At 35.7% G+C, this 14,357-nt stretch overlaps 1 protein-coding gene across 1 annotated transcript; it reads left to right on the top strand.

Annotated features, from left to right (window-relative positions):
* Window positions 1–2,002: 2,002 nt before the first annotated feature.
* LOC126829459 (acid-sensing ion channel 3) lies at window positions 2,003–7,488 on the top strand. Its single transcript, XM_050559368.2, has 6 exons — window positions 2,003–2,628; window positions 3,092–3,275; window positions 4,791–4,847; window positions 5,208–5,370; window positions 6,428–6,519; window positions 7,220–7,488. Exons 1-6 carry the CDS (start codon window positions 2,005–2,007, stop codon window positions 7,381–7,383), a joined length of 1,284 nt encoding a protein of 427 aa, XP_050415325.2. The 5' UTR covers window positions 2,003–2,004; the 3' UTR covers window positions 7,384–7,488.
* The last annotated feature ends 6,869 nt before the right edge of the window (window positions 7,489–14,357 follow it).

Here is a 14,357-nt window from a genome sequence, read left to right as displayed (position 1 = left end):
TCTTTGTATGGAGTCATTGAGGAATGAAAGGGGAGCTTTAAAATCAGCTACTCGATCGGCGTCGCGATTGGATGATTCTTCTATAGTTACAAATCAATACTATTTGTATCTGTATTAATAATTGATGTCAATCAATTTGTGGCATGCTTACTTATTTTCTGTGAATGTTTTTTTATTATTAATTAAGTAACCGATATGAATTTAGAAGCCAGTACGTCATTCAAAGTTCTAAGTGCTGTAAATGATAAATGCTTTTTGTAACGTGTTAAGCTTCGGAGCAAATCAACGGAGGTGACATTAATGATACGTTATTGATAGTTCTAGCGCTGTAAATAAAACCCGCTACATTGCTCCAACAGTTTGGATTGCTTCTTCCCATAGGCAGATAGTCTCAAAACAATCACTGAATGGTTGGGTAATGATAATAAGTATACTATAAAACTGATGAGGATTGTCAAACTATTGAATCAACAGTTCGCTGCGGTTCTACCATAGTAATTGGGAATATGACTCAGTTTTCAACGAATGTCGGCGAAAAAGAGGACATATCCCATTTATGGAATGACTTTGCCGAGAATACTGGTTTCCACGCTTTTAATAAATTGCCTATTAGAAAACAAAGTAAACTGAGATGGTAAGTTGTTTTTATGCAATATTAATCGTAAAGGTATAGTCATAAAATTGACAAATGTGTAATGGAACTGTATTTTTTTATATATAAAATTTCATTTTTGGTGGAGTTGCTAAGAGGTTGATGGTTCCAAATAGCGCAATGGAAATATCATTACACAATTTTGCTCTACTTCCGATTTAAATACTATGGTTTACATGTGTGTAAATGTTTTAATATAAACTTAAAAGCAACTCAATGTTTTGGTACGACTTAAAATTGAAGAAAATATGTAACCAGAATTGTTGCATTATAATGGTTTTGAATTTTTTGACGGTTTCCTGTTTGTTTTACATTGGTAGGAATTAATTTAATATTTAGATCCCCCAGAAAGTAAATATTGAGAAAAAAATATAGTATCCTTACAAGAAAGAAATCAAGGTATATTCAACGGCGTGTAAATGCTGCCAATAACTTCCAGATTTCTCAACCTATTGTTTTTATTACAAAATCACCGATAACTTCAATAGTCCGATTTGGCTGAATTTTGTCGAATATTTTAGCAAACAAATTTCAGGCATTTTCATTAGCTCAGCACTGAAAGGTTTAATTTGAAGGTTTATATAATGCAAATTTTGGATTAAACTCGCCAAAATAAATTAGTATATATTTTTTCCATTTTTTAAAGTATGCGTTTAATATACATCTACGTTAAAAATATACATTAGCTTGTTATTGAAAGTTTTAATTTGATGTTTTATATAATGTAGACTATACTCGCCAAAATAAATTAGTATAATTGTATTTTCCATTTAAAGTTTAATGTATATCAACGTTAAATATGAATTTTAAAAGTTATCTTTCTGAAATATATATAAACCATACTTTTTCTATTTGTAAATAATTTAAACATAGGCTGTGGTTCCTCTCATTTCCATTCACACCATTGATTGATTTCTTCATTAGATAATCAATCTGATTAAAACACAGATCATTTTTCGTTTCGTTTTTTATAGTTCAGAATTCTGTTTTACTTGTCTTTACATCTGGAAGAGTTGTTATATAACAGGCGTTCTAGTTGATGTGAGGAATTAGCCAATAAAACGGTCTGTTACGGCGAGTTCTTGGCGTGCTCTGCATGGAACTGTGGTAAACCCCTAGAAACGTCAAAGCTCATTAATCAATGTCTGACGTCATAAGGTCAAAAGCCGCCTCCCAGTACAACTGGTCAGATCTTCATGTAGTGTAGGCCATAGAAAGCATAAAAAACGGAACGAAATATAGATCTGTATTTTACTCAGATTGTTAGATTATTTAACAATGAAACACTGATTACACCTAGTCTGTTTGTTTGTCTTAATAACAGGATGTGGTGGTTTATGGCTATATCTATGATGTTCGGTGTACTTGCCTATAACCTATATAAAGAACTAGAGATTTACTACAAGAGAACAACCCTGACCAATGTGAATGTTAGAGGATCCAAACACGAACCATTTCCCGCAATTACTCTCTGCAACTTCAGTCCATTTAACATGACCCGTCTGAACCCTGATTCTACCATGAGAAGCTTCTTCGCCAAGTTATCTTACCTCCAAGCTGAAGGTGGAAAAGCGAACTGGAGTGATCCGAATTTTGGTCCGTTTTATAGCCAAAATCTTACCAAGGAATGGCTGATGAATATATCTGTAGATTTAGATGTGATGTTGGAAACGTGTAAATTCGACGGAGTTTCCAAACCATGTCGACATTACTTTAAACCTGTGATCATGGATACTGGCATATGTTTTACGTTCAACTCGGATCACCAGCATACCAGAAAAACCAAGTTATGGGGCGCCGAAGCAAACCTAAACATGCAAATCTTTTTGGATCAGAAGAATTATATGTATAGCCCAAATATGGAAGCAGGTGTTAAGGTCATAGTTCACGATCCTCACATAACGCCGACAGCAGATTCGCCAAGCGTCCTGGCAGCTGGTGGAATGACAACTCATATTGGTATACGCAAGACACAGGTATAATAAAACATTCTATAAACATACGTTCATTTGAAATAAAATGGGTTTTAACGTATTAGTTTTAACGAGTGTGCGTTGCATAATAAGGTACGTAATTGAGTCATTGGTGACAAGGAGTAGGGTCGCCTATCCAACCTCGTGGGCTTTCTGTGGGTTCTCCGGTTTTCTCCCATTGCTAGTTTATGTCGAGTAGACGATAAACCCCATCTCTCTCTGCTCATTTAGATGCATACATGTACAGGATTACAGTGATCCAAAATGCCGTTATTTCCATGAACGTAGGACAGGCGCGCTAGGTAAAACGAGTGTTTACTGGTGCTTGCTATTTTTAGCATCGACTTAAGTAGCTTCTTACTAGATTTGGGGTGTTTTCAAATTAAAAACCACTCCAAATTTATATGTGTTTTAAATTTAGATTTTACGAGTGTAAAATATAATACATACATGTTTTATATTTCAGTACAAATTTCTTCCGGAACCCTTTATTGCCTTTGGTGATCGTCCATGTATTGATACGGACGCTAAAGGCTTTGTGAATCCTCTAGAACATAAAAACGATTCGTATACATTCGAGAAATGTATGAGTGAATGTCGAGCTAAACATCTGTACAGGAAATGTGGCTGCTTCGGCTTATCAGATTCAGGTAAGACAATTCACCTTTACTAAAGCTGTAGACATATATCTATTTTTAAACGGTATTCGAAACAAGGTATTTCTATGAAATGGCTTTAGTAAAAAAAAAATGGCTACCCTTACTTACGAGTATTTAATGTTAAATATCAACTATATTATGAAGGCGCGAACTTTTATTAAGTACAGGGGATTCAAATAATTGTCACCGACCATTTCAGCTAAATGGAGGGGGGGGGGGATTAATTGTGTTTGCCGTCCTTCAGTCGCTATAACATTATGTCTCGTGAATGGATTTTGGTAAAGCTTGGAACACACTGTCCCACTTAAGTTATAACATCAATGCCATCTACGCATGCAATTAGCCCATTTAATTCGGACTTGTCAATCGTTGCATTCGCATTACTTATGTGGCGTTCGAACATCAACGTTATGCTCGCAGTTGTGCATATTTAAATATCCTTAATTCCACTGGCTGATCGACTGAAACGCATTGATTTTATTTTGGGTGAAAACTTACAATACCCCTTGTATATAAGATATGCTTTGTTTAAACATACATTATGCAAGAGCTAAATCTGCCTATTTGTAGGTCATTACCTAGGCCTGGAATTAACTTATCCAGATCATAATCAACTCTACGGTATTTACTGGATTAGGATCCGATTGGCTGCTCAACTTTAATTCATGGTTTAATCCTGAAATGGATAATCGAGACTATGTTTTTTTATCTTACCGACTTTAGTAATGATGATCGAGGCTAGGCCAAAAATTCGATCGCTAAATTCTCGGTTAAGAGTGGATTGATGTGACTGACATTTTCATTAAATTCCCTTTATATTATCTAGTGTTTAACTATTATAGTGAGAACTACCAGCTCTGTATCTGGAGGCAGACCACCATTAAATTTCATCCATTTTTGTTGATTTTCTGGTCTAGAATGGATGAAGTGGGTTTGAATTAACATTTTCTGCCAGGTTTTGGTAAATATTCATGATTTTGAGGCGGAAGGATAAGAGGGTTATCAGGTTAGCTACGGCGATATGTACGGCAACTAGTTACATGTTTTTAGTATGCTTCTTCAAGTTTGTGTATCTCAAAATTTTGGTGGTCAACCTCATACAAATTTTAGTGCAAAGACATGACCATTTGTTCCGCTGTCTGTAGTGAAAAGCATTCAGCCCAACGAAAATTTGGGGAAAAGTTGGAGGTGGGCAAAGAGGCCAGAATTAACATTGAAGTCAATGGGGAAATTAATGGTGGTCTGCCTCCATCTAAAGTCACATATTGTATCTTTAAGTCTCTTGGGGATCACTTCACTTTTATAATAAAACAATCGAGAGAATAAACACATTAGTTGAAGATATCATCACGTCCTTTTGAGTTATCTACCTGCAAAGAAATCAATTATGAACAGACCGAAAGGAAATTGATCTACCTGTGTCTTAAGTGTTCTTTTATTTACCAAAAACGTATTATTTTGGCCATAGTCGATTATTGTTTCAACTACAATCATTATTACCTATAGTTTCAGGTCCGTATTGTTCTCTAAAGCTAAAAGAAAGTTGTTATTTGCCTGAATATTGTAAGTATTATTATAGTAAGGTATTATCAATTTATGAATTTTAATACCAGACTTATTGAGTTTTCAGGATGTAATTAGCTGCCCCCTTTTGTTCATTTATGATTACATTTTTAGCAATTTATTGAAAAACGAACGCGTTTGTTTAATCATACAGGCTGATCGCTATATTTTATCTAAAGTGTAATTGATAACATATTTTTATAACTTAATATACAGATTGCCCATTAAATGCGTCTCGATGTTGTATTTTGGATATATTTGGAAGCTGGTACTCAACCTTAGCCATAATATATAGCAAAAATCAGCGTATTATTATAAACTTTTTGTAAAAATGGTTTATGCTTAATTATTTAATTACAGATGCGATATATTTGAACCAGACAATCAGAGAATCCTGTGATTGTTATATGCCATGCGCGTTTGATATGTATACAACTAAAGTATCGTCCACTACCTATCTATCTGATCTGTATCTAGATTACATGAAAGAAAAATTGAACCTGAACAGTACAGATTATATTAGGTAGGGATACCTAACAAATAACTTGTCACATTGGATCGGCGGGTATAGACTAGTGTGTAATAGGTATCTGGAATGGGTAATAGGTATCTGGAATGGGTAAATGAGTATCTAGAATCGGTAATAGGTATCTAGAATGGATAATGGGTACCTAGAATGGGCAATGGCTATTGAGAATGGCCAATAGATATCTAGAATGGGCAATAGGTATCTTGAAAAGGCAATCAGCATCTAGAATAGGTTTCTAGAATGGGCAGCATGTATCTAGAATGGGTAATGTGTGCTTACAAGGATAGATTTGGTCTTTGAAAAGAAATTAAACGAAATGGGGTTTAACGTCCTGCTGTTCTGGGCTAATGAAGACGGTTGATCGAACGTAATGAATATCTAGACTGGGTAACGTATGTCCAGACTGATAGGTTATCGAAAATAATTGGTGTCTAGAAGTATATATTTGGTTGATGAAAGGTAACGTATGTTATCGAAAATAATTGGTGTCTAGAAGTATATATTTGGTTGATGAAAGGTAAATTCTAATATAGATTTGGGAATATGTAAGTTAATTTTTGTTAAACTGTCAGGTAATATATTTGAAATTGAATTCATGCAAATTATTTAGTACATGTATATTTATTTGTTTTTTTTACAATCAAAGATGCGTTATGTAAGAGATAACCCTGTTTGTTGTTATATAAACTATTATTTAGACATTCATTCACATTCCAAGACTATAATCAACCCTCTAATCATCGGATTACTGATATTTAAATGGATTTGAACACCCATGTGTATTAAAAATTAAATGCATAATCAAAACTTTTGTCCAGTACCGTTGCTACGATAATAAACAATCCGCGCTACATCCTGTCAAAACCTCAAACACTTATAACGTAGCGTAGAATAATTTATATTTCATTACATTCATTTTTCATTATCTATTTTGACACTATTATCTAAATCTTACATAATGTAACTTTAATAAAGCAACCCATTTCAAATGAAACTTAGTTCGATAACATTTTAAACTTATCTAATAAATGTTTTATGATTATTTTTACAGAAAGAATTATCTAAGCCTGAGAGTATATTATGAAGACCTTTTAGTACAAGTTATAGCACAAAGCCCTGTTTACACACCTGAAACCATTCTAGGTCAGCATATGTTATTCAATTTTTTTTTACCATTATTTTCATTTATTTTAACCCTTTTGTCAAACACATCAATATAATATTTTATTATTTTTGTGGGATTGCTTTTACAGTGGCAAATATATAACTTATGACAGCTTGGTGGGGGCATTGTTAACCCCAAATGGTATTCTTAATGATTTGGCGCTAGCGTTTGAAATGTGTCTAATCTATTTGTCCAAACCCTGTTATATTTGATTTCAACCATGAACTTTTATTTCTAAAAGGTCGGTCAAAATATAATTTAAGTCGTTTAGTTTATGTCATTTATTGATTGTAAAAAATTGACTCTCTTAGACAAACCGCCCCGAATTTAGCTTTTATTTACATACAAATTTAAACAAAAATGAAATATTCGTATAATTATGATGTTTAATTTGAAGTAAAGTACTTTATGGATCAATAATCTATATCTATGTGGTATCCTGCACAGAAATACTGTTTGCATTTACCTGAAAACGGCCTTGCGGGTAAAGTCAGGTGTGCTTACTTCATAGGAGCAATCTCAACTTTTGCATTATTTTATTTATTACCAAAACAGCAGTATTAAATTTTGAATCAAGTTTTGTTATTATAAACCGTAATTTTGCATTATTTTTGAACATTTAAAAACATAATTAGATTAAATACTAATCTATTAATCGTATTTATGGTTTGTTCACAGGTAGTCTTGGTGGTCATATGGGACTCTGGATGGGCGCCAGTATTCTTACAATTGGAGAAATTGGCGAATTCTTAATAATGGTGGTCCTTCTTCTTTTTCGCAAACTTTGTGGCAAATCTAACAATGAGGTTACCAAAATTGATTTAAAGCCTGCGAATGGATAAAAAGAGAATAATTCCAGATATACCCTAAGAGAGCAGTAGGGTATGGTTTGGGTTTACCTATAAATCTCAGACATTTTTTAAATTTAACATTTAACAGTTTTGATCGATCTAGAAAAGAACGAATGTCACTGATGTTCGAGGGTTTGTGTGGTTTTTTGTTGATTAACCATAAAGCAGCAAAATAAGAAAATTCTCAGGGAAATCAAAGGACAGGACATACAACTTTTTTTTCCTTTGCTGGGTGTAAAATTGTGACAATCGACCCATAACAACCCAAAAATATTTCTCATGTTTTTAATCTCTATTTGAAAAATTTTGTATTAATATTTAGATGTAACGCCATTGATACCTTAGAGTTTTTAATAATATAATGAAAGGTGGTGACCTCTGATCTGGTCTCACCCAACCTAAACAGTGATTTAAACAATTCCAACGTATATCTTAGCTGATTCGTCCATTAGGGCTCTTTTAACTTTGGGTTAGCTACGGTGGCTAAGTGAGTAAGACGCTGCCTCGCTAGTCTGAGGGTCGCCTTTTCGTCGATCCCGGTGTTGGTCGCGAAAGTACGTCGGGATTTGATAGGGCCGTGGACCAATTGAATCTGACCTTAAAATAATGTTTTGTGTTGTATTTCAAAGTCATTGTTTTGTGTAAGAGCATGTTGGTATTTGTTATCATCAAGGGATGGATTTTAAATTAAAGAACATCGGACGATCCAGGTTTGTTTCTATCTAAGGCCCACAAAATAGTCGATCTAATGCAGAGGTAACGAGACCGTTTCTATGTAACCGTTTCCGCGCTGCGCGAAAACAGGAAAAGTTGCGCGATTTAAGTGAGGCTTTTTCGCAGTGTTTTTTTCTCGCATAAAGTGTGCACATGCGCCTCCATGCAGATATTTACAAACGCAGGTTCACTACCACTTATGTTACTGCAAATTCAGCTAGCAAATGGTCGACGTTTTAGACACAGTGTTATTATAAAAAGACGGCGACTGAGGATAAACAATGTCAGGCTTCATGTAGTAAAGAGAAATCATCACTTGTGACGTAACCTTTCTGTACACATGGAAATACAAACACTCGACAATGTAAACACTGCGTTTTTTTCCGCTGACGAAAAGGTCGGTCCAATGGAAATATAACAGGACCGTTTCCATGTAACCGGCGAAAACGAGCTTAAAGGAGCTAAATCGCTAACATTTGGGACCTAGAAATTGACACAAGTGGGTCGGAACTCATATAATACTGTAATATGAATGTATATAAACTGATATACATTCAATGGTTTCCGTTTTTACTCTAATTTCAAATCAGTTATTTTCCGCGAAATAAGCCAGCAGTCTCAATCGAATGCAAATTTCTAGCGCCTGGTTATTCTAGTCTACATACGCCGTTTGGTTTGGTGCAATATGTCTATATAGCCTCGTTCCTCGAGTCTCTTGCTAGAACTGGGGCTGAAACGCATTATGGTACACGATTCGTGTTCCAATTTTAAAATGTTTATTTTGTCTTAAATATTGGATATCAGAAGCCCATCTTTGTCCGGTAAGATCACAGCATCAATGTTGATTTAAATTGGCAAATAATTTGTGTTTTCAATGTTGAAGATTTTGGATGATATTGAGTTAGAGACTTGGCTTCTTTAACACAAGGTGTCCACCTCGCCACGCAAATACCCCAATTCATATCATTGGGAATTGTCCAAATACCCCAATTCATATAATTGGGAATTGTCCAAAAGTCAAGAACCTGTGCCAGTGAATAATAATGCGCGTATTTAATGACATCATTTAACCACTGATAAACAAAACAAGACAATCTAGTCGTTTCCACGCATCTGCCCTTTCAAAAGATAAAGCATATCCATTTTGTTTATACAACTTCAATAATCTAATAAAAGCTATCCTTTTTTTCGTTTATAAATTATCAATAAGTGAATAAAAGTGATTACTGGCAATAAACTGTTACTCTACATTTTAACTCATCAAGGCTATTAGATGGTTTCGTCATTTTATACATTAATTAATCAATTAATCATATTATTATCTCTAGGGGATAACGTCATTGTGCTAAATTTTCGGCCGCATCAATTTAAACCTTCGTTCTTCGGGAACAGCGATTACAAGTTTATGTCCTAGGTCTTGTGAGTAAGACGCTGGCTGGCTAACCTGGAAGCCCAATATTCGATTGACCGAGCAAGTTCATCGAAACTTTCCGGCGGTGTTCCCCCGTGTCAGTGGGACAGAACAGAGGGCCTGTCATGGACAAGAGGAAAAACCAAGATCCCTTGGCAATTGGAATTCGAAATAAGAGTAGGCCATAACGCCGCTGTCCAAGAAAAAATGTCCCTCAAAGCACACTGCATGGCGTATGCCCGTTTTCGTTAGCCCAGTCGGAGCAGAAAAGTAGGATGTTAAACCTCATTTCATTTCATTTTATTTCATTCCCTACTTCTTCTTGCGGACAAAGGCTGATTTAAAACCCACAAATATTTGGGTTGCTTTTTCCAAAAAGTTTTAAAATCACATTTTCAAGTTTTAAAATTCTAAACAAAACATGTTTCATTTGAATTTGGTGACTAAACTAAACATTCAGTTGGTTTGGCCTTGGTATATGGCTATTTACAAGAATTATTACTAACAGTAAATGAGTTTCTCTCATTCATATAGTAAATAAACATACTAAGTGAATCAATTTGACGTATTTGTTTAGAAAGTTTACATTGCTCACAGTTTTTACTTGTATTTTCGTAATCAATTAACACTTAATGATGAACATATAATTAATTTAGTTATGGTGTACACGTTTGGTTTCGAGGGTAAATTTACAAATATACAATCAGTCGATTAGACCATAGAAAAAGTAAATTATGGTGGCTGATTGGTATTATGTCGTGATGTCATGATGTCGCTCTTCATAAGGCGACAACCCGACATTTTAACCCGACAATACGACATTTTTGCGCGACATTATGAAACTTTTAATGTCGTATTGTCGGGTTAAAATGTCGTGTTGTCGTGATGTTGGGTTAAAATGTCGTGATGTCGAGTTGTCGCCTTATGAAAGGCGATATCCCGACATTATACCAATCAGTCGCCATAGTAAATGGTCTTTTCTCTGAAAAAAAAAGTTAATTATTCATGCATCTTCTAGATAAATATGCATTATGTAGCTGACAGTTCTCACTATAATAGTTAATCAATAGATAACGAAAAGGGAATATGTTTAAAATTCCAGTCAATTTATTTCATTCTGAGCTGAGTTATCGTTGTCAGAAATAAGACTTATTTTGGGAACTTGCTGCGATTATACGACTAGCTATAAGTAGGAGCACATCAACCACCAACATCACAAATGTTTTAATGAGCGTAGGAATACAATGTCGTGGGAATACCCACGTTATATGGCCAACTCGTGACACCTGCACCACGTGTTGTCTTATAATTAGATAGAATAAATTTAATTTCGTTCCAGTAAATCAGGACGTACACTTGTTATTTCTAACGAAGCCTTCAATCGCGATCAAAATGAGGCAATTTAGCAGTTTTGACAATTGGACAAAATGCACCGACCGTCTGCACGCACTATCGACGATTGTTCGGACAGAATCATTCGGGAACACTTCATGCCTTTCAGGAACCAACACGGCGCCATGTTCCTAGTACAGAACAACATCCCGGTTCGTTCTTCCTTGGCTTTGGCAGTTCCAGCCGAGTTTCAGATCACAACTAAACTCTGATTTGTAATATTTCAACATATATCGTTTTCGATTAACAGTCTTCAATCCCATAAAAGTACCTCGGGTTAATACCAGTATCTTGGAACTGTCTTTTTATTATAATATGCATATATTATATAATTTTGTGAAAGTGAATAAAAATAATAAATATCGAACTCAATTGCTTACGCCAATGTGCCAGTTTTCATTCAAGATCGACATATCGAGTAATTTACTAAATATAATTATACTATTCAAAAAAAGTAGGGGATATTTGATTTTGGGGGCATAATACTAAAATATGCAAATGACTACGAAAAAAGTCACTATAGAACCTAACAGAAGAAACATTTCCAGTTACATGTGACGCCCAAACGCACCAATAGCTACCGCATGGAATGCAGGTGATGCTTGGGATCATCATGGGGGTCCAACCCAAGATTTGCACGACTCTGACTTTGAATGTTACAGTCATTGTGGCATTGAATTCCAGGGTGGAAACATCAGTTTAATTGTTTTAGTGACCAGAAAACAAATTTTGATATGCGTCGGCTTACCCAAAATGAAAGGTTACGTGCCCTTGGCATGCTACAGATCGGCACAACACAGGCGGTTGTGGCGCGGACGATGAATGTTTCTCAGTCTGTCATAAGCAGGCTATGGTCCAGATACCGTGATACACAATCTGTACAGGACAGACCACGCTCAGGTCGACCAAGGGCGACAACTCAAGCCCAGGATCGATTTATCCGTACCTTGGCCTTGAGAAATCGTGTCTTCACAGCAAATCAGATCAGCGCTCGTCTTCAAACAGACACTGGTGTGAGAGTGAGTGGCCAGACGATTCGGAATCGACTGCATAGGGGTCACCTTCGCGCCCGACGTCCTCGCGTGATCCCTTGTTTGAGAGATTATCACATTCAGGTAAGACGTCGTTGGTGTAGGGATCGTCAACACTGGGATAATCGACGCTGGAGCAATGTGATGTTTTCAGATGAGTCAAGGTTCACTGTTGATTTTTTGGACAGACGTAGGAGGGTGTGGCGTCGTCGAAACCAGCGCTTCCAAGACGTTAACGTCATCAGACATGATCGATTTGGGGGTGGTTCTGTTATGGTGTGGGGAGGCTGGAAGAACGGCTTTACATGTTGTTGCAGGGCGTGTTACAGGCCAGTACTACCGGGACAACATCTTGGCAGTCCATGTTGTGCCGTTCGCACGACGTCATGGCCGCCGTTTCATCTTCCAGGATGACAACGCAAGATGTCACAGGGCCAGAATCGTTACAGGTTACCTCCAACAACAGAACATCACCACATTACCTTGGCCAGCACTGAGTCCCGACCTCTCCCCCATCGAGCATGTCTGGGACATGCTTGGACAGAGGTTACGTCAACGTCAACAACGTCCTGCCAATGTCCAAGAACTTGCTGCTGCGTTGCAACAGGAATGGGACAATCTGGACCAAAATGACCATAGACGTCTCATTAGGAGTATGCCACGTCGGATCAATGCTTGTTTGGCAAACAGAGGAGGATTTACCCGTTACTGACTTGGTTGTGATGCTGTGGTAACTTTGCTGTTTGACCCCGGGTATCATTTTACCCTTATAATGGTCAGTCTGTGCCTTACTTAGTCTAACGATCATTTGGAATAAATCGATGAATGTGAACTTCATTTCATTTTGTCATTTGTTTCTTCGTCAGTTTCATTAGGTGACTTTAATAACACTTAAAAATCAAATATCCCCTACTTTTTTTGAATAGTATAGTATATGTGATATACTAAATATCACTACATGTACAATGCGTGTTATTTTTTATCCGATATCTTTTTATGTGAACAGCATTCTATTTTTTTTTTGGAAAACAAAACTAAAATTGTAAATATTAAAGTAGATAAATGGCGATTTTTTGGCACCTAGAAATGGACACAAATGAATATATATATGTATATAAACTCGTTTCTGTTTTTACTGTAATTTCTAATCAGTTGTGTTGGGTGAAATTCTCGAAGAGTGCAAATTGAATGGCAGTCTTTGACGTCTGAATATTCTAGTCTAGTCCGACAGTCTTCCCTTGTGAGATATGTTTAGCCTCGTTCATCCAGTCACTGCATCATAACAAATGGCGCTAGAAAGCATTCTGGTACGCGATTCATGTGCCAAGTTCAAAATTTTCATTGTGTCTTAAATATTAGATACCAGAAACCCATCTTTTCACGGTAAGATAACAACATAAGTCGTGTTTGCAATGTCGAAGATTGTGGATGATACTGAGTTAAAGACTTGGCTACTTTAATTATATTTAAACGAAATACAAAATAACTCTGTATCCGCGCATCCCAAATAATATGAATTATCTTGTATTATGTCTATATTGATTGTGTATAACCCACCCACTAGTTATTATTATCAATCAGTAACACAGGATCTCGAGGGAACAGTGTTTTCTCTCTGGTTGTTGAATATTGTTTGATTGTTGAGGGAGAGGCGGTGTGGTTGGTGATATTAAATGAAATAGAACGCTTAGGCCATTTTATAATTTAAGGTTAAAATGGATAATCGAAGCAATGGTACTTCAAACGCTCATAACTTAGTCCCGTATAAAGTCATTTGACTGTAATCTTTAATATTGATGTTTCAATGCGTATTTTTGTATACGACCACAGCTCTTTATCTGAATCTTATATAATGTATCTTCAACAGACATCATTGTGAAATATCATTGATCAATCTGTTTTTGACGATACAAACATAAATATTCCATTTATTTCCATGACATAGGTAACTTAATCGCCTTGTACTTTTCTATATAATTATCAATAACAATTAGTGCGTTTATAGCATGTTATGGGTTTGTATGTATCTTGGTCAATAAATGTTTACAATTAGACGATTCCAAAATAACGGTAAATTAAAGATGGTCACCATTTTGCAAGATGGCCGCCTTGTAGCGAATGCTTAAACTTTTTGTTTTTATTGAATGTTTAGTTTTATAGTTTTCCTATCGTTTGCGATATGACAATGCAGCCATCTTGAATTTTCGACTAGCGCAATGTTTAACCAAGTTAACCCAGGGGGAGCCAGTTTGCAAAATTTCATGCTTGTGTCATAATCTAAAGGATCATTCTCCTCTGCTATTAAAGAACCACGAACCTATAGAATACAGCGTGTGCTGAATAGACTGATATACGATTTCCTAAAGCTGTGTAAAAATACTAAGAATCTTCATTTAATTTTTGGTATTCTAATTAAG

The sequence above is a fragment of the Patella vulgata genome, chromosome 8 (assembly GCF_932274485.2).
Source record: "Patella vulgata chromosome 8, xgPatVulg1.2, whole genome shotgun sequence".
Taxonomy (NCBI): Eukaryota; Metazoa; Mollusca; class Gastropoda; family Patellidae; genus Patella; species Patella vulgata.
Note: the sequence above shows the minus strand (reverse complement) of the source record. Positions and strands in the feature narration are given on the sequence as shown.

Coding starts and splice junctions, on each gene's coding strand:
- LOC126829459 (XM_050559368.2), top strand. CDS start 2,005: ATGTTCGGTGTACTTGCCTATAACCTATATAAAGAACTAGAGATTTAC. Junction 2,629..3,091: donor TTGGTATACGCAAGACACAG/GTATAATAAAAC, acceptor TTTATATTTCAG/TACAAATTTCTTCCGGAACC. Junction 5,371..6,427: donor AACAGTACAGATTATATTAG/GTAGGGATACCT, acceptor TTATTTTTACAG/AAAGAATTATCTAAGCCTGA.